General features: G+C 38.0%; 1 protein-coding gene across 2 annotated transcripts in view; it reads left to right on the plus strand.

The window, feature by feature from the left end:
* The window catches only part of CAMK4 (calcium/calmodulin dependent protein kinase IV), a 156,361-nt gene that overhangs the window by 124,689 nt on the left and 10,045 nt on the right, over nt 1–21,627 (plus strand). For both annotated transcript variants that reach the window (XM_048931391.1, XM_048931392.1), the window contains 3 exons: nt 11,815–11,905; nt 14,229–14,303; nt 17,752–17,827. In XM_048931391.1, the coding sequence (XP_048787348.1) occupies nt 11,815–11,905; nt 14,229–14,303; nt 17,752–17,827 (242 nt within the window). The remainder of the gene's footprint in view (nt 1–11,814; nt 11,906–14,228; nt 14,304–17,751; nt 17,828–21,627) is intronic.

The raw sequence follows: 21,627 nt of genomic DNA on the forward strand, positions 1-21,627 counted from the left end.
TGAATTGTTCTTTCACATTCAGGAACCTGCACAAGTCAGGTGATATTTCTTTCCAGAAAACACATAATTATATTCATGCACAATTTGAGAGAGCTTTCCAAAGGAGACAGTCACCTACGTAATAGAGATATCCACAGACTAATCATCCTCACCTACTCCTTTTTTTTTTTTTAACAGATGAGAATTTCTTAATTACGTGCATTTTGTTTTTGAATGTCTAGGTCATTTTTAAGGCTTCAGGTTTTTTTGTATGTAATTCCTTCACAAACATTCCTGTTACCCTGTCATGTATGATAAAAATGTCGTAATTTGGAAACAAATTCAGGCTTGATAACCTAGAGTGGAAATGAGTCTTATGAACTTTGTTTTGTAAGAGGTCTTTAACCTTTGCTATAATGGCATTAATTTACTAAGGCATATGCAGTTGATTTATGAACCTTTCAAGTTTTCTTTCAGTTTAGTCTTAAAATAATTGCATGTCTAATACCTTTTAAATGCTATTCATAATTAAATTTCATTCTTGTTACAAATTATTTTTTTGTTTGTTTGTTTGTAGCTCTATTGTAATTAGAGTAAAAAATGCTGAAGACAGGGAATGAACAGAACAAAGTCCATTTTACAGAACACTGTAGAAGCTTAGCACATTTTGGAGGATTTTATGTGGTAGTGTGAGTAAAGTAGGTCATATGGAGAAATGCTGTGAGTCATGGCGAACTGCAGAAGGAATGGGTGCCAGTATTAGGAGCAGGATTGTTACTTTTTGGTATGCATTTTGCATGAGGAGTTAATGGTGTTTTTTACAGTTTTCCTGTGCCTTTGGTTTTTGTTTTTTGATTTTGATTTTGTTGTTGTTTGTGTAGGGTTTTTTGGGGGGGGGGTGGGTGGGTGGTGTTTCATTTTATTTTTGCTTCTGTTTTTGCAACTCCTCCTCGTGGAAGAATGAAACATAGTGCAGCTTGGCAGCTCTGACACGCAAAGTCTTAACTTAACTGGGTTCTGCCCACTACAATTCTGACACTGTGCTGCATCTTATACGCAGATCTTTTGAATTTCATCACAAATGACTGAATTTTCCCAGAACAACATAAATTCTTTGCCATTTTGTTAAACAACCCGACTGAAGGCAGGCCTGTGGTGCATGTCCACAGTAGGTGAGGAGGCTGCAGCAGGAAAGCTTCCTTCTTCCCTGCCTGGCTGCAGGAAAAGAAACAGCATCCTTGTCCAGTTCACCCTGGGCATACAGAAAAAGAACATCTGAGCAGAGCGGCTGCGTGAGGAACAGCATTAATGTATGTTAATTCTTCAGAGAATTCAGAGATTCTGCAAGTGGGTGGCTCTTCTGCATGGATCTGAGGCAAAGCGACTGCAGCAAAGCTGTTCTACCTACTCTGGTGCTGTGGCCTACTTACAGTTTCAGAGAACTTCATGCCACTGAAGGCAGCTAGCTCCCCGCACAAACTCATTTGTTTGGGATTTGTGTGGGAAGGTGTGTGCATTATCCTCTGCTGCATATGTTAGACTGCACAGAAATGGCTGTATGTGACTTGCTGTGATCACACCTGGTGAAATGTCGTCATCCTTACTGGTGCTTTAGTCTTCTGAAACATTAGCATACATAAAAACATTTCCAAATGTAAAACATTTGAAGCTTACATTTAGGGTTCTGTGTAATCTAACTGCTTATTTAAGAAGTTCCTATCTGAGTTATTTTGTCATACTTTTAGATATGAAGTCTAGCAAAGAAAAAAACATGATTTGGATCTATGCATCTGCATTGGATATATGCATTTCTGCATATACTTTAATAAGACACAGATTTGCAGTCTGAATTCAGAAATCAAATTAGATGTGCTAATACATGCTTGTACAAAGTGCAAAGCCAAATATGCTTTGTTCCATTAAAATAATATTATTTTAAATTATTTTAGCTAAAGTAATCAAAGTTTTATGAAAATATTTGGAAATCAGTGTATTGAGGAACAAAGTGCTCTCTTTCATATTCCCATATTTACCAGTAAAAGCAAGACGAATGCGAAGAATAAGCTTGTCGGTAGGCTTTTAGAATTTGACTCCTTTCTAACATCCCTTTTTATTATTACCCATATGAAGAAATTGTAGACTTTCTGAAAATAAATCAATATTCCTTTTTATTTTCTGAAATGATAAAATGGTCCTCTGTTCATTTGGTCCCAAAGTCAATGTCAGAGAAGTAAGGCAACAGCGAAAGAGGAAAAATTACAGTGACTGCATAACTTGATTTCACACTTTTACTACAGCAACCTCACTGATCCCCGGGCAGCTGGGGTCTGACATTAAAAAAAAAAAAGACAATATCTTTTTTTTAAAGCCCTTTAAGCAAGAATTCTTAGACTCTACTGCACTTCTCAAAGCAGTTCCTGCATTTCCAAAATATTTTGATTTTTTTTTTCATTTTGAAACAAATAAACAAAATACACAATTATAGTCTTAAATAGGTTGTTTATTCTGTAAAAAAGCAAATAATTAAATCCACTTTTCATAATCAGTAGATATCACCTGACCCAAATGCCATAGTCCAGTGATGCAAGTCTTCAGATCCAGTTTTGCATTCCAGGTTACTTGCCGTCTGAGAGATAAGTGGAAGCACAGAAAGAAGCCACTCAGTAGATGTATTATTCTTTTTAACACACAGTCTAGAACACAGAAACAGCACAGTTTTATAGCAATTTCAGCAGAGATAACACAGTTTCAATGACAGATTGTTAGGTAGCCTTATTCCCCTTTTACACTTGTCACTTAGGCAAGTGTAAACAACGTATGTGTCTCAACAGTTTTAAGGGTATGGAACCCATGTTGCAGAAGGATTTGTGTCATTGCTAACACTGTAATATCTCCAGGTCACATATCTTCTACCAATCTTTAATTTTTGGGTACTTACGATATGTGTGAATTGCAAATCTCTGGATTCACACAGAAGATAATAACAGGATATAGCCCCCAACTAACTGAAATTTTAGATTTCTCTAGATCGCTCAAAGTCTAGTTATCAAAGCTACACGTAGCTTGTTTTGCAAAGTACACCAGTGTAGAGTGTATGACTGAGTGTACATTTTGAATGATGAGTATTTGTCTCTCTGTACGCTGTAGAGTATGTACTTTGTGATTATTTACAGACACCAATTACATGGAGACTGATTTTGACCTTCTGTATGTAAGTGATTAAAAGAGAGTTCACTCTCCTTCCTAGAAATAGGAAACAGGACTATATATTTTCTTCTTTCATGACTAATCCCTCCCTATTCTGTTAGATTATTAAAAGTTTATTTAAACTTTCTCTTCAGAAACTTTATCAATTAACCGTAGCCATATCAAACATTATATAACAGTAATCAAACTAAATTGCTATGCAGTAGCTTTCATTACACAGTGACACACTTTTCTAAGGGCTACAGAAATAGCTTAATTATACGTCTAGACATTTCTGCAAAGGGAGAATAAAAACATGTTTTCTTCTGCCTTTCATAGGCTTAGTATTTATAGCTCTAGATGTCCAATACTAACTTCATACCTACAGATTTTATTTCCCCTTTGTGAAGTTGCAAGGTTGATTTCCTAACCAATTCAATTTCATGTGCTTACATGTTAATAAAAATAGTAGAAGTTTGCCCTTTGATAAGAGAAATGAGTCTGATGTTCATGAGTGTAGCAGTCGTGCTATAGGTGTGCCTGGCAGAAGTTCATAGGATAACTCTCCTGGTACTTGAAGAGAACAGTCAGTCTCACAAGAAGAAACAAAGGCATCTTAAGAATTTTTCCTTACTTACTGGTAAAAGGGAACCTGCAGCACTGCCAGCTGCAGCTCTATGCCTGAGAGAGAGCAGGATGGTATAAGCATAGTGATGTGGTCAAAGGTCAGATTTCTCACCAGTCCGTTCAGACAAGGGACAGTGCTCAAGCAGGGGCTGTAAATCCTGGAGTTAAACACTGCCTGACTGTACAGAAGGTAGAAAATATGTCAGGTTGTTTAAGCTGGAGTTAGAAGAATTGCAGAAGTGCAAAGAATAAAGTCAAAAAAGGCCAGGGGAAAAATTGAGATGCATCTAGCATTAGATAAAAATGGTAGCAAAATCAGTCATCCTCACATGAAGAAACACTGGTGAAATTTTCTGGAAGGAGAAGCATCTTTGTATTTTTTGCTTTATTTTTATTAAAAGTTCAGCTGTTCCTGGGTGTCTAGCCAAATTAACTACTATTAGCACCAAAATTAACAGTTACAAAGTGGTAAGATGTAAGCCTAGAATAAGAAAAGGCTAGGCTAGAGCTTATTCAAATCCTTTAGAATAGTTGGCTGCACCGAGTGCCCTCTTTAGTATGTTCTTTAGAGATCAAGCTTCTTGAATTTGTATCAGTTAACTGTTAACAGTCATTTCTCATAGCAGCAAGACAGAGAACCACCTATATGGTTCCACTTCAAGAGGAAGGAATTATAGGCCAGTTAGTTTGACTCCCCAGAAAATAAACAAGTAGGAAATATTAAGCAAAGTATATTAGGGACCTGGAGATGAAGTATGGAGGTTACCATCAAGTTTTTTGTCAAGATCAAGTCGTGCCAGATAGGTCTGCTTTTTTTCTCAAGCAGGGTAAGAGGCATTGCTATAGAAGAGGAACAAAAAATATCATACATACTTAACATGAATAAAGCCTTTGGTACTTGTTTCATTTGACAGCCTCACAGTAAATTGGAGAAATCTAATCATAATGCTGTGATTCTAAGCTGAATGGAGTACAGGCGGATTGTAGAGAGAGTGCTGTTGGTGTAGCTAGAATCAGCAGGAGCAGAGGGGCAACAAAAGTCTTCTTGGGTCTGCTCATTTCATTGCTTTTGTTGGTAATCCTGGATAATGGAGCAAAGAGTACACTTATGAAAACTTTGGACAACATAAAATGAGAAAGACTACAAGAATGTTGAAGACTAGCATTAAAAAAAAAAAAAAAAAAAACAAACAAAAAACCTTTGCCAAAATGTAGTGTTCTTTATTGTCAAGGACAAAATTGTGTATGAACCTATATAGTTAACAGTACAAATCTAGAATTAGGAACAAAACAGAAAGGACCTGAAGGTTACACTGAATAAAAAGGCAAACAGGAGTGGGATGGGCTGCAGAAAGACATATATGTTGATCAGTATGTCCTGTAAATTTTCTGAGACCACAGCTGAAATGCATATTTGCATTTTGAATACATTGATGCAAGTCAGTGCAGCCTGTGGAAGGGCAACAGAAGGAATCATATGCTAGAAATATGGTATTGTAGTGTAAAGAGGAAGTCTGATCTGATGTTTGGTAATGAGTGCACAAAAAACCTTTGCAGAACATAGAACAATTTGCTTTCTGCATGTATGGTGTATAAGAAACTGTTTTATCTATCCCTGTAAAGATCCAGGTAAGTTACAGGGAAGAACATTTGAGTGGTTAGTGTAACACAGCCTTGAAATAAATGGCACAGGGAGGTTGCAGAGACTATAGTATGGGAGAACATTATGCATAAATTGGACAAACATCCGTTGTAGATGTAATTGATGCTGCCAAGGAGCATAGGGGTAGATAATTCAGGTTCATTTCTGCCTTTCTTTTCTACATTTCTCTGCAGCAGGTTCCATAAATAAAATTAAGAAGAAAAAAAAGGCATAGTTTTAAGCAGTCTTTATTCATCCTTCTGTCATAAAATCATTAAAGTTGGGTAGGAACTATTGTTATTAAGGGATAAAACAAACAGAAAATGAAACTCTTGTGCAGCAATTAGAAAGAAGATTTAAAAAGCAGATGAAAGAAAAAAATATTTCTTCTGCACTCACAATTGGAATCATGGCAATGAATGAGTTATGAGCTGTTTTGTGTGCCATGCAAATAAAGGCCAAGATGAAGGCTGACTGTATTTCAACTGGTTTGTCTTTCAGAAGAGGTCCTGTGTATTATTCCAAGTTAGTGTCGTGCTGAGTCTGTCCTCAAAGTTTATCAAAGAGTAATAAGACTGTCGTAATCAATTTTGCTAGAATATATTTGCCCCTGATTATCTGATATGCTATGGACTGAAAAAGCAGTACTCTACAGTGTGCCTGAAGTATAGCTGATTCACCTGCCTGGCCTACATACTTTTCATTGGCCCAAGCAACTGAAAAAGAAGTGTGTTTGCAGGATGTGCAAGGCCCTGTGCTTAGCAAGTATATCTTTTTTCACTGTTTATTTATTTCTTTTGCATTCATGTTCATTCTTTTGATACGAAATGCTGCAGTTCTCTGTTGTTTCTTCAAGGGCTGCTCCAAAAATAATTTATTTGTAATGCTGGCCCATGACACTGGAGGCAGATGTTGGTGGAATGACAGTAGAGGTTGAACCTTCCTGCCAGTATTTTGCTTCATTTTGGTGTGACAGATGGCAGCAGAAGGGCAGCCTGACACAGTGGCATCTAAAATAAAAGTGCAAAGTGAAAGACAAGCTTTTGCTAAAGCTATACAATAACAAGCATGGCATGCAGGTTCTTGTTGACCACTGGTGAAAATGCACAACTAATGGTTGTAACTGTGTTGAAAAAGAGTGTTTTGTTTGAGAATTTGCTCTGTCAGATAGTTATTGTGCTATTTGTATCTGTTGTAGTTTCCATGGAAACAAATAGGAGTAATTACTTTCAAAGCGTGCTATGTAGTTTCCATTTTATTTTTTCTTATTCATTTATCTTTGCTAAATGGAATAGACATATGTTCTTTAAAATCAGTACTGTCCCATTTTACAGCACCTGCTTTGCTGTTTCAAAAAGTCAGAAAAACAGGTACATGTGAAGATGTAATTGGTCTTCCCTGTGCCATGGGCCTGCTTTATCTGATGAAGCCGTTTCACACTGAGAGTACTTCTTCCATAAGACTTCTTCCATAGGCCATGCTCTGTCCTCTCTTTTGTCTACATCTCGTCAGTCAGATGAAATGCTGCTGTAAGTCTTACCTTTTAGTACGTAGATGTTATAAGGCGTGCTAGTTCTAAGTATAGCCATGTAATGTTGCCATGGAAATACAGCATCATAATGTAAAATTGAATTTCCTGTGTCCACCTTATTTCACTAACACAAATGAGCAAAGCTGCAATCAGACAAATGCTATACTCATACTTTCTTTCAATGTTTAATATTGCCTTTTGAAAATCAAAAGAAAGTGAAAGCAAGGTTTTTTAGTTACTGGAAGACTCTCTCCTCATGTTATAATCACATTTTACATGCATTCTCTATTAAATGTTCATACAGCATTGTGCATCTAAAAACTCTTCAATCATTGATAGAATTAAAATGTTTTTCAAGTCTCATCTGTAACTTACAGATGGGAAAAATTATGTACTTCACCAAAGCCTAGATTATGAGGTGAATCAGTACCTGTTCTAACTTGACACTTGGTCCCTCATTGTTGCATTTAATTGTATTGTTTAACCACTGAGAGACACAGAATGTAAGTAGAAGAACACAGGTTAACTATTCTGATAGTGTTACAGCATGTAATGCCCAAAGCTGTACTGTAGACTAGAAGACAGCAAGATCTTTATCTTTGAATTTATGCCACAGAGGCACTAAAAAGGAAAATTCCATTCATTAAAATCAATATATGAGAAATAAAGCATATGTAAACTGAAATATCTATTAACTGTAAGAGTGTGAGTTATGGTAATTTAACTAATCTGTTTCTAGATGGACCCTAAAAAACTCAGTAAAAATTTCTAAAGCACAGTAAAATTCAAAACACTGCTCACTTTATAAAATGCAACACAATTATCAAGTAGTCTTCAATTCTAGGAGCCACTATGTTGACATAATGAGTAGATGGCTTCTGGATGCTTTTCACTTGGTTTTTGGGACTGGTGCAAACTAACAAGGCCCAAGGTTCACTTAGCCAGTTGGCCTATCAAGTCCCATTGCTAAACCGTGTTTCTTAGTGCCCTGTCCTAAATACCTGTAGACATATGGACTCTACTGCTACCCCGGGAGCCCATCACAGTGCTTGATCACCCTTCTCTGTGAAGAAACCCTTCCTGTTATGCAATCTAAACGTCTCCTGTTGCAACTTGAGACCGTTTCTTTGCCTCCTGTCACTTGTGACCTGAAAAAAGAGATGAACTCCCTCCTCTCTGCAACCTCCTTTCAGGTTGTCAAAGAGAGTCATCAGTTCTCTCCTTTGGCTCCTTTTCTTCAAAGTATCCCCGTTCCTCCAACCACTGCTTTTAAATCTTATATTCCAGTCTCTTCCCCAGCTGTGTTGTTTTTTCTTCGCACAGAGATGAATTAGGCTGAAAAGAAGGAAGTAGAGTTTCTGCATGTATTGGAGACATTCAATAACAAGGCTGTTTGGATGCTGGTACATCATAGAGAACTCCAGTCAGAGATCTTTCCTGTTGAAAGTCTGCAGTTACATGAAGCTAATTGTTTCTTCTTGGTTGTTGAAGAACAGGCTGTCTGCATTAGTGCAAATACTGTAGGAGTTTTTTGATTTGTCCTTTTTGTCTGCTGATTTACAACACAACTAGTAACCCTATCAGTCAACTTCATCATAAGTTGACAGCAGGCTAGGCTTCAGGTATACTAGTTGCACAGATACACAGGACATCTGTTAAATGTCTGATTTGGCAGCCCAATCCACACACATTACTTCTGCCAGTAGGGGAGACACAGCATCAGGCTGGCATGCCAGCATATCTGTGGGTCTTTGCTGGACAAGTACCGGATCTTGTCCACCAGTTTAAAATTAAGCAAAGAGTCTGTGGGAGAAAGAAGACAAAACAGAGACAACTGAGAGAGATTTCAGCAACCATGAAAGAACCTATGTGGTCACATGGAGAGGTCAGAGGAGGTAAGGATGTTATTAGGGATGGGCAGGAAATCTTGTCTTGGATGCTGGGGAAATAAGGTGAGATGTGGCAGAGTGGATAGAAAGAGCTGGAATGTTGTGAGGAGAGAACACAGAGGAGGAGTTGCTGTATTGGCAGTTTCTGAAAGGTGTGGACTACTTTTTTTGGGGAATTCACATCTGTCGGCCACCTGCATCTTCTATTTTTCACTAATCGCAGGCTGAACAGAGGAGGAGATTTTCTTACAAGTGTTCTTACAGGCATATAATAAAAAGAGAGCTCACACTGCAAATTCATTACAAATCATGAAATGAAGCCCTGGGAGTCAGACTGTCAGGACTTAGCAGAGGAAAAGTTGAAGAGTTTTTCCAAAGAGCTTCCCAAATTTCCCTTGAATAAAAATGGACTAAGAGATTTTTGATGTTTTCAGCCTCACACCACATAGTTTTTAAGATTACGAGTGTATAAAAAATGAACTGCTAAAAGACTTTCTGCAAAGTTGACTGGAACATTTCTCTGCACAAATGTGGTCTAAACTAGTTCATATAAATTAATTGGAAGTTGCTGCTTTCCAGTCAGTGATTGTGAAATATCTACTCTTCCCATTTCAACAGTCAGCTAAACCGATTTGCAAGATGTGAATGTACATCAGTTCAGAACCCCCTTCCTCTCCACTTTGATGTGATTGCTTTTGATGCATTTTTTGGGTGCTTCCTCTTTGGTTACCTCTGTTTTTCAGACATGTCAGTGGCATAAACTCTGAGAGCATCCTTGCTGATTCTCTTCACTGTCAGATAAAGATGTACTTTTATCCAGGCTAGACACAGTTTTTTTTTCAGCTATGCAGATGTGACCACAATAAATGATGTAGCAGAATGTTGTCCATGAAGCCTCCTTAAATTGTTGTCTGTTTTTACCTTGGATAACTACTTAGCCACCTATTTATAGAAAACACAGCTGTGACAAGAAATTAGACTATACAAAACATACACTTAAAAGCATTCAGTGTCACTAAAATGATGCTCAAGGAAAGAGCTGTCTGTTCTTTATGTTATGTAATCACTGGCAACTGGCAAACTATGGTTTGCAAACTAAGAGATACACAGTCAAGAATTCACCTCAGAGTCTAACTTAACGCTATGAATGTACTTTCCAGACAAATATTCAAAATCTTGTTTTCTGCATAGTAATGAACACTCTGATTTTTTCCACCACTGGAAACTTGGCTGAGAGAAGATTCCACTAAAGGTAGACAAGGAGATCTTCAATTAAGATGCTCAGATTCTACCCTTAAACATCATTCTTCATCTCTTTAGAGATTTATGCTGAAGATTTTATCAAGAAATGCAGAATTTGCTTCTCTATTTCACCATTTTTGCCCCTTCTGTCAATGTCCATCTCTTGCAACGGGGAAGGTGGCCGGATGTCCCAGAAGTGTTTTCTTTCATTACTGCAAGGCAGGAATGCTTTTACATGAATCCAGTGATGAGTGAATTTGCATGTACTGCATGTGTTTCAGCAAGACAGCTGGAAACCTGAGAGTCTACAGCTGTGTTGAATTGAAAACTAGGATTGCAAAAGAGACTGTAAGTTTTTAATAGTTTATACAAGACACATGCTACATCTTTTGTTATCTGTGTTGTCTATTTGATAGTCTAACAGTTTAATTGAATGACAATTTTTTTTTTCAATCTCTCATAATATTATAATATACAGAATCTGCCTTCCTCTGAGCCAGTGCCAGTGCCAGTGGTCTGTGGGCTGGTTCGGCCCGGTTCCATGACTAGCAGGGCAGAGGGATTTCACAAATCTGCTCCTCCAGAAATGGGAAACAGGGGACCCAAAGTAACTAAATGCAATGGCAGCAATCTGAGAAGAAACAAACTAATTTACTAAATATGGTATTGGAATGCAAGATAACACACTATAACATAATATAATTACAATTGAATAATCAATCGAATGTAATGAGAGAGTGCCCAAAAGGTGGAAAGGCCTCACCATAACACTGAGGTGAGATGCACAGTCTGTTTGAGCAGGGAGGAGAGCCTGATGAAGAAAGAGAGGTCAGATGACCTACCAAGGCCTCATATCTGTTCCCCATGAGCAGAAATGATGACAACACAGCAAGCAGTCTTGTGGGGAACGTAGTGGTTCTTCTCTTCTGGGACATGTACTTGGAACTGGAGCATTAACACTTCAACTTCCAGTGGACTACATGATTATATGATTGGAGTACCACAGAATCACAGAATCACAGAATTGTAGGGGTTGGAAGGGACCTCCAGAGATCATCGAGTCCAACCCCCCTGCCAAAGCAGGTTCCCTACAGCAGGTCACACAGGTCGGCATCCAGGCAGGTCTTGAACATCTCCAGAGAAGGAGACTCCACCACCTCCCTGGGCAGCCTGTTCCAGTGCTCCGTCACCTCACTGTAAAGAAGTTCTTGCGCACATTTGTGCAGAACTTCCTATGCTGCAGTTTCCGGCCATTTCCCCTTGTCCTGTCTCCACTCACCACTGAAAAGAGTCCGGCCTCGCCATTCTGCCCCCCACACCTCAGATATTTATAGACCTGGATCAGGTACCAATAATCAAAAATCATAAAACCATGACAGCCAGATTTCTGTATCTCCGCGTTTGTTAGATTACTTCCTAGTAGTTTTCTCTGTATTAAAAAGTCAGTAATGTTTTCTGAGAAGCTTTTCTTCTCAAATGAACATGATGTCTTCTTTGCTTTCCCAATTTGCAGTTTCCTATTCCGATCTTAGTGTGCCTCTAAGGATCCCATACTGAGAAGGTCTGCAATAAAAAGATGCTGGAAGTTGGTTAAGTGACTTCATGTCACAGAAGTAGCAGTCAGTGGACTGCTGCTATAGATTACTAGGAAGGTGTTAACTCATGCTTGACTGTACTATCTTATGATCAAGTAAATGTTTTTACTTTTCTCTTTACAGTACCTGCATGCAAATGGGATTGTGCATCGTGATTTGAAGCCAGAAAATCTGCTCTATGCAACACCAGCCCCAGATGCACCACTGAAAATAGGTAAACAGTGCTAAATAGATGTTTCCCTAATTTCTTTGGGAAGTAGTACTACTTCTTACCAGTAGTATGTGCTAGAAGTATGTAATTCTTACCATCACTTTGTTCTAAGCTAATGCTTATACTCAAATGAACAGTAAATTACTACTTCAGAAACATGATGGTGCATGGTGTTTTAAAAACAAACACAGAAGTGAATTCTTGTTGTGGTTAATTTACAGCTTAAATATTGCAGAAAACTGTAGACAATAAGAGCACAGGTAGAACAAGAAGGATCACGGAGTGAGTTGTATGCACCACTTCTGTGTCCTTTTTTTTTGCTAAAATAGTATTATAAGGGAGAAGATTCATAGACACAATAAGTGCAAGTTTGCAGAAAAAGAGAAGAAAGTAAACAAACGAAGTATGTCCTCAGGGCAGACGTGTGGGATGAGAAGAAATGCTCATCATTATAGGGCACAGGAATTGCACCCTGAAGCAGCAACAGGGAGGGGTGAGGAGGAGGAGAGGTCAGGCTCTCCCTAGTGAGGATGTTATACGTCAGTTGACTTCCAAAAGCTGAGCATGTCCCACTCTTCCTGTAGCAAAGTGGAGGTCTGAGGAATCCAGCAGGCATGATGTTGTGTTCAGCCATGGACAGCTGCTGACCTAGTTCATACAAAAAGAGCAGTGCAGGGCTCCCTGGTGGGATGTGGGTTGTGGCATTCCAGATATATCAAGCTGGAAAAGGACTGATCTGTACAGACTAAAAGAACAAAAACCTGGAGGCTCCTGCTCTCACCTTCTTAAAGAATTCTGTCATGTGCTGTTTTCCAGCAATTGTATTCCAGATATTCACTGCTCTGTCTGTTTGGAAGTACCGCTCTGTGCTCCTTTGCCAGGGAGCAGGTGAGCATGTGAGCAGTGAAAGTTCCATATTCATTATGCTTGTGTTCATCACAGGTTTCAGAAGCTAGTTTTTCCACAAACTATTTTTAAGAAATTTTTTACACATTTCTAGGAAAGCATTGCATCTCAGGATGCTAGTATCTGCATTTACATATTCTCGTGGCTCTGAACCACTGTTACATGTAATAGTTTAATGTAGTACCCAGCAGCTATGGTTTTATGGCTAGTAGTATGAGCTTCTGGAGCATTCATCCTCAGAAGAGCAGCATCTTCACCCCCATTCTCAGCCCCTCCTTCCCTTTTCTGTCTCAGATGCCAGCCTGTTCCAAAGGTGCTGCCATATCAGTGAATCACAAATTAGATAGAACTGAGGTGAGAAGAAAGTACAGCTGCTCTGCTGAAAAGATAGCTCCACTTAACTAGCTCAGCTTAGTCAGTTTCAAGAGATGGCAGGAATCATCATCCTGAGACGGCAGCTAGGCTTAGGTGTAATGATACAGTTATTTCTCCTAAGCAAGATTTCTATGTGAAATATGAAGACATAGCTGCTACCTATACTTTACTGACATTAAAAACCTACAAAATTTAAGAAAAATAGAAAATAGGCTACTTTGGAATAAGATGGGCTATTTTCAAAATTACACCCTCTGTGTGACAAACCCGGCACTACACACACTTTATTGTATAGGTGCTGTATATCTTGCAACTCCTACAGCAGTGAGGGATGGAAAGACAGTATGTTGTACTTTGTTCTTAAATTGAGTAGTTCTTTATATTTTGATTAAGCTTATTGCCTTGCGTAAAGATAGATCTGTGGATGGCAGTATTTGTGAAATATATTACTGCTTAGATCAATTATAATACATAATGTTGAACATTTTAGGGATAAGGGAGCACTAAAAATAAATGTATAGAATAAAGTATGAATTGCTTTTATCCTGATCAAAATGTACATTTTTTATATTCACTGTAACAAAACACAAATACATTTATTTTGTATTTTTAAGGACAGATTGTCATTACCAAAATTGTTCAAGAAATCACTACAGCATGATTTTTCAGACAAAAATTCTGTTCTCTTCTGTTACTTTATTGAATTATTATATTTATTGAATTACTCACAAAGTGAAAGCTGGATATGTGCCTAACACAAGTTTCTGCATCACTGATTTTACAGCCAGGCATCTCACTATATTGCCTATGTGCAATCCTCGGGATAAACAAGTTACATTTGTGTCAGCCAAGAATACTCATTTGTGCAGACAGTTTTTTGCTTCTGCACTGCAGTCTGGGCAGGTTCCTTAAACTGACCATCATTTCTCAAAATGACAGTACTGTACATTTAATGCTTAGTTGCTCATTTAACTACATGTGCAAAGTAACAATCATTATTTTATAAGGAAGTAAAAACACTAATATTTCTAAAAAATCTTAACAGCTGATTTTGGGCTTTCCAAGATTGTGGAAGATCAGGTGACCATGAAGACAGTTTGTGGAACTCCAGGGTACTGCGGTATGTTGTTTTATTATTTACAGTTTACTGTACTTAATGTGAGAATGTTACATTTTTTCTGTCCGAGGTGAAATTTTTCTTCCTAAAGTAAAAATTCAAAAACAATCTAAAAAAAAGAATCTAAAAAAGAAATAAATAGAAAACTGAAATTCAGAATTGGGACCATATTCAATTTTTCTAAATATACACCCTCCAATACTGAAGCTTAATCAAAACATATGTTACAGTACAAGTTCATTACTTGAACGGAAATAAGTCCAACCATCATAAAAATGTTGACACTACCAACACAGTACTTTAGAAACATCTCCAGAAATTTGGACAATGCAAGGCATAATGGAAAACACTAAAAACATAGAGGAGGTTACAAATATTTGAATATTAATTATGGTGAATTTATCTTAAATGCAGAGGAATTTATTTTTAATGCAGAGGAAATCAGATTATCCCTTACAGTCAGCTCATAATTTAACCCCCTAATCCCAAACTATTCAGCCATTTAATAATATATGGTTTTAAATGCAGTTTTGCTTAGATTGTGCCAGAGCAGGACCTATATAATTGATATAACTGTTAATGTAACATAACGTAACGTAACGTAGCGTAGCATAGCGTTATGTTATGTTATGTTATGTTATGTTATGTTATGTTATGTTATGTTATGTTATGTTATGCAATAATGCAATACAGTATAATAATGAATGCAATATCAGTGCTGAAAGGAGCCTCACAGACTGTCCAGCAGCTTTCTCTGGGGCATACCATGCATGCTGTCAGGCTGCCAGTACAGCTGTCACATGCACACATTTGCTGACAGAGCAAGTAATAACCACCTTGTGGATGCCTGGAGGAGAAGCTCTCCTGAATTCATACAGCCAGAAAGTGCACCAGAAGTGGATCCTCCATCGCCAAAACATGCAAAAAGAGACTCTCATGAAAAAGAGCATTGCAGTTGCCTTTTCTACTTACCTTTCACTGCTAGCTGCTTTTGTGTCAAGAAACAAGCTGATAGCCAAGGATAGTGGTGATCTTGTTAGCCTACAGCAAACTTGCTATGATTGCCATGGTGGATACTCATCTCTAGCACCCATGTCATCCTATGGAGAAACTAATTTCCATCATTCTTAATGAACTCTTAGTCCTGAATTCAGCTTCCTAGGAGTGTACTGGCAGGTAAGCATATCAGGTAGTTTAGGATGGAGGTAAGCCAGGCTGGGTGGAAACTAAAGACTTGATGTTTGGCTTCTCAAGTGTAGAAGCAAAGGATAGAAGACAGTGGAGAAGACCATGAAATTAATGAGCTTGTAGCCCAGCTGATAATGACATTCAGGTAACATGTCTGTTGGCTTGTATGTCTTAGTCTGCCAAGCACACATAGGTGCCAAGTATACCAAGTATGCTTTAGAGAAGCTCTGAATTCCTATCTACTTAGTGTCATAAGACTGTACTCTGAGTCTTGTTGTTTTCTCTCACTTCTGTTAGACTACAAATGTCATAAAACTCTTGTTATTATTTAGGCCTTTAAATGACTATCTTTATGTATTGTTAAAAATATTATGAGGCTTTTATGCACAAAAGAGCCCTCAGAGTAGAGATGGTTTGGTAAGAGAGGTGAGATGGAATGTCTGTGCTGAGGTGTGAAAGGAGCTTTGTTCCTTCAGACGTGAATCTGCAATTCTTGCCTTATGATCTGAGTTAACTGACCATGCAGAATTCCTGGTGCTTGGAAGATAATCCAGTGTTACTTTCCAGAAGTGGAAGAAACCCAGAAGGAGTACTGTTGGAATGCCAAATTAAACTATGAATAATTGATAGTCTCAGGCAGCCAGCTCCCACATCCTGCCCACTCTCCCATCAGCTGTTTCTCCAGAAAGGGCACAGCAAGGAAAACATACACTTGGAGCCTGGATATTTTGGAATCAAGACTTCACCATCACACAGTGCCTGCAACAAGCGAAGTAATGCAGAAATCTGGAAACAAGAAGATGGACACAAAGAATTTAAGTTGCTGAGTCGTTGTCCTTTGAGTGAACTTCAGAAGGAGGGGATTGCTTACAGTAGCACAGAAAACCATACAACATAGACCAGTGATTCATGGGCGTCTGTTACTGCCAACATCTAAAATAACAGCAATAAATCAGTGCAGTCCATTCTCCGCAAGCAAACTTTACAGGGGAATCATTTAACTGTGTAATCATGGTCCAGATAGCAAGGCAGACCTCAGCATATAGGTTTTTGGGCTGTTTTGTGGTCATTTTACAGAGTATTGGTGGAAGGAGCAGAAAATGAAAAGGACTGGAAGTCTTCTTCCTTATCCTAAACAAGAAGATATTACTAGAAATATTGTTTCCTCTAGAAGAATAATATCAGCCAATAAACATAAAAACTGTCCTGTCTTGTTCAGAATCACAGAATCACAGAATTACAGCTCAAAGCGCCCCGCATGAAGTTAGCAAATATGGCAGAGGGGGCATTAGGTAATATCTCTTTTTCTAGTGCATACAGTAGGAAGCATCTTCCCAGCTCCCAAGTATAGCTATATAGCAAAACCTGGTGATTAATGCACTTTGCCTTCTATACTAATTATATGTAAAAATGCTTGGTATGTTTTGGCATGGTAGATCTTTTTGATTGGTTCTTTTAGATTGGTTGAAGAAATCTGAGCAAGCTGTCCAGAGGCTATCAGGGAGGCAGAAGACTAAAGGTCATGCTCTGGGAAGTGCTGCTTTGCAGGGATGTTGCTGCACACATGCAGCAAGAGCAATTGCCTGAATTGCTCTTTTCTTTCTTTAGGGCTGAACTCCCTTATAGGAAAATAAGGAAAGATCCATGTCTGAGGTGGCCATACTTGTTGTCCCTCACCTGACAGAGGGACACAATGCTCAATTTCCTTGTAGTGCACTCGAGTAGACTAAAGCTGAACCACAGATGAGAAAAATCAAAATGAAGGAATAGGGAAGGAAGAGGTAGGCTGTAGAAGGAAATAAGTAATACTGGGATGTGGTGAGAATGGTAAAGTGGAATAAAGCACACTTACAGTGTTTCTCATAAACTTTAGAAATATTCATACAATTGAAATTTCAGAAATAAAATTCAAAGTACCAAGTAAATAAATAAAATACCAAAGTAAGAATGCTACCTACTTTTGTCGCATTGCAGCTGCAGTGCTGTGTAGCTATTCCTTTTACTTTTGCAAACCTAAATCCAAAAAGCTCTTTGTCTCTGAAGTTCACCATTCATTTTGCACTTTATTCTGTCACTGCTTGCACATGTCTTTTATTTATTTATGCTGAGTGGAGGGAATCGTCTGCCTAACTAAGAACTTAAAGGAGTAGACCTTGTTTCAGAGATGCTTGCAGATATGCACTGAGTTTATACTGGTGACTTTTGTGACAGTAATTTCTGGGTTCGAATTTCATCTTATTGACAAGACTTTTATCATCTGCAGCACCAGAGATACTACGAGGATGTGCCTATGGCCCCGAAGTGGACATGTGGTCTCTAGGGATCATCACCTACATTCTGTAAGTGCAGATGTCATAAGGTGGTATGCAGCTGCCTCCTTTGTTTTAAAAAAATCACGTATGACTTTATGCACTACGTACTATGCACTGTGTATGAGCAGTATGTGCGAGCTGTGCTGCTGGAAAACGAAGAGATGCTAAACTTGAGCTATGATATTTCTAAAGTAGTATAAAGAAGTCAGATGCTAAGGGAGCATGGCAAAATATTCAGATTACATATTTGATGAATATAACATTTCATCTTGAATAGCAGCAAGGTCTGTGCAGAATCGTACTACTAATGTGAATGAAAAGCAGTCAAGCTGCTGAAAGCAGAAGGAAAAAAAAGGATATAAATGTCAGAATGTGTACATTTTTTTCTCATTCATACAGACTGTAAAATGTACCATAATTTTAAGTAGCTTTTCGATTACAGATGGGGCACACAAAAGCTAAGGTGCATGCAATAGCTTTACAGTGCCCCTGAACATTCTCAAAGACACATTCCTGTGTCAGCCACTGATGCTGCCATGCCTCTGCAAACATAGATTCAGCCCCATTTTAGTCAGAAAGCAGCAGACAGCCCTGAACAATGTCTTTGCAACAGCCTGATTGTTTAAATGATTAGTGTTGAGAATAAGTGTTCCTTGTCTTACAAAATATCCAGAGATTCAGCTGTTATCTGTGAGCATACAGAAGCAGCTGAAATTGCAAATGTAGACCAACATTTTCCAACAGTTGCATCTAGAGGTAAGCATTTATGGCTGCATTTTAATATAGCTAGTCCCAATTCAATTGCTAAGTATTGCAGTTATGTTATTCTATCAGTGGAATCTTTCAAACGAAGATCTTTGATAAAGGAGAATTATGTCTTTTGTATTGGCACTTGTCTTCATGGGAGAATGAATAACTTCATTTATTCCCTTGGCAACACAGATGCTAAGCTGGCTTATGTAGTTGTATATGATGCTAGCAGGATGCCTTTTATAGGAGAAAAATGGGATTTTGCACATACACATTAAAAATACAGAAGGTTTTCTATATTTAGGCCCATTTTCTTTCCCCTTCTAGGACTCACTAACTGTGTCCCACAATTACAATGCATAATAATGCAATTATTTTCTTTCTACCTTCTGGAAATAATTATATTTTCTGGGATTTATACAAGAATTACATTTAAGGGTATATAAAAACTCTGATGAAAATAATATAAAACATCCTCTATCCATGAGCTTCAAATAATTAATGGCTCTGATTTGTCCAATAAAAAATCAGCTATAGTATTTCTGTAATATGTCAGGAAATGCATACGTGTCTTAATGATGAGTTTTGGAGGCCATGCTTTCCGTCCTTGTCATTTTTTGTTACAGTTTTGTTATCTTCACTTTCTAAATGTGAATCTTTGTCTCAAGGTCTGTTTTATATCTCAAATTCTGCCTCTTCTTTATACTCAGTGTCCTAATAGTGCTAACATAGTTGTAATTCCCACTTTTATTTCAGCTCATACCGTTTATTTGTGTAAAAGTTGAAGTATCTTAGAGCTGTGAGGTTAGGCACAGGCCCTGCTGTCATCCACCACGTGGCCACATTTCAGGCTCAGGGTTGAGTTTGGTGGAAGAGTGGGTTATTCATCCAATTGACCATTTCTCATCAGTTCCAATGGCCCATACTTAACAGAGAGATATGAGATGTAAGATGTAAGCATGGCTGTCTCTGAGATGAGAGAAGTGCTTTTCCTCTCCACAGATGTATGAATTAAGGCATGGGCTTGCCTGACTACTGAATAATTGAAGTATAGATTTTGTGCTTGAAATTGAGAGCCTTCTTTAAGCAGAGCTTCCTTTGGGGTGTAGTCAGGCTCCAAGTGAAATCATATACCGGATTTCTATTATACTATGTGGAGCTCTATTTGCTATGCACAGCCTTTCTACCTCTTCCAGCTGTTCAGGACATGCTTCCAGGCTTCATTAAGTATCTGCACTGGTGCAAACAAGCATATGAGCTCCTGCTGTGCAACACAACAAGAGCAGATAATCCCTTGCTTTTCCTCCTGGTCTTCTCCTCATACTTCCCCATCAAAATACTACTTGATCTACAGGAGTAGCCAGACAAAAAAGGGTAGTATTGTGTTGCACTTGATTGGCTCTTCTGTTTATCTTTGTTACATTCCACAGTTGTATTCTTCCAGTTAGTGTAAAGCTTTGTAGATCAACATTTCTGAATGTTTAGAAAGCTAAGACCAGAAAGGTATCTTCACAATACCTAATTTATTAATCCTGCAGCCTAAAGGACAATTTTGCATGTCCCAGTTTCACATTTTAGCAGGAGGAATGAGCATACACACAGTCCAAAAATATATGGTTGTCTGTTCCCCTAAAATGGAGCAGGCTACCTTAACTAAATGGAGTTAACTACCTTGCTACAGAAGATGTGTGTATAAACCTCTGTCTTCTCACCAGTACAGGCTTTATGTATCAGGTGATTAAAACAACTTTTGACCCATACTTGATAGAACAGTGACTCTGATTTCAGAATTCCAGGGAAGTCACATTCATAATTTTAACAACAAAGAGGGATAACATTGTGCATTTGCTACATAGCAGTCAACAAGTATGTAGGCTTTGTTTATAGTCAGGATTGCATGGATTGTGTGGATAAAGGTGTTTTGTGCTTTTTTTTTTTTTTTTACCAGCAGACTGAAAAGAGCACAAAGCTCTGTGGTGCTTTGTGTTAAATTTGTGGTAAATTCTAATTGATTTTGAGCCTTGTTACACTGACTTTTCTTTATTGTATTGATAAATGGTTTAAAATGAATCAGCATAATCCTGGTATAAATGAAATCGAGAGCAGCCATGCTGGATTTCACTGACTTAATTTATCTACTTTGAAACCAAATATTTAGTTTTACTGACATAATATGGCATATTGCAAATGATCTGCCTAATGAAATGGAGATTTTTTGAGAAGTGGAAATGTATCTGTAGGAATTCTTAATTAGATTACAGTGGGCAATAGTAGTGAATTATGATGAAAATATTTTTAGATGTACAGAGACTCACTTTAAAGACTTCCAACACAGTCAGAGCAAGCTTTAAGTACAGTTACACTATATGTAATTACACTATTACACTATATGTAATCAGTTACCTGGTAACCAGAAGCTAATTTTGGCTGAACTATTAGTGGTCCGACAGCTGTAATCATGGAGATACTCCTTAGGGAAAGGAGCCAACCTGAAACAAGCTCAAATATAGTTCTGAGAAAGGCAAATGGAAGGGAAGGGGTAGGATGACCATGACTGGCTCCCAGCTACTGAACTCCTGTATTTGTAGACTGAATCCTTATACTATAAGCCATCTCTGTCAAACATGGAATTGAGTAACACATCCAGAATGTGCTTGTGGTAGAGAATTTTTCCTCTGCATCAGTGCAGTGATGCAGCTGTTCAGGCTGAATACCACTCTCAAAAAAACACATTTGTTCCTTGAACATCTGTCTCCTTTTTCAGGGCAGTAAGCACACTGATTGACTTTAAAAATAAAAATAAAAACAAGTTAAAATGTAAAGTTACCTAGATTTCAGTCTGTTGTTTTGCAGTTTCCTGTTATTTTCCTATAATCATCTTGTTGCTTGTTGCATTTTCCAGGGACAGAGTAGTGGATGGACTTTTTGTTTAGCTCAGAAAACTTATTAGTTGAAAAGGTAATTCACTTTGAAGCATCTGATTATTTGTGGAGGCGTGATTGAAAAGCACAAAAATGTTGTTATATAATAGACTGTAATATGCATAATACAGTAGAAACTATTTCTATCAGTTTACT

This window comes from Lagopus muta, chromosome Z (genome assembly GCF_023343835.1).
Source record: "Lagopus muta isolate bLagMut1 chromosome Z, bLagMut1 primary, whole genome shotgun sequence".
Classification (NCBI taxonomy): domain Eukaryota; kingdom Metazoa; phylum Chordata; class Aves; order Galliformes; family Phasianidae; genus Lagopus; species Lagopus muta.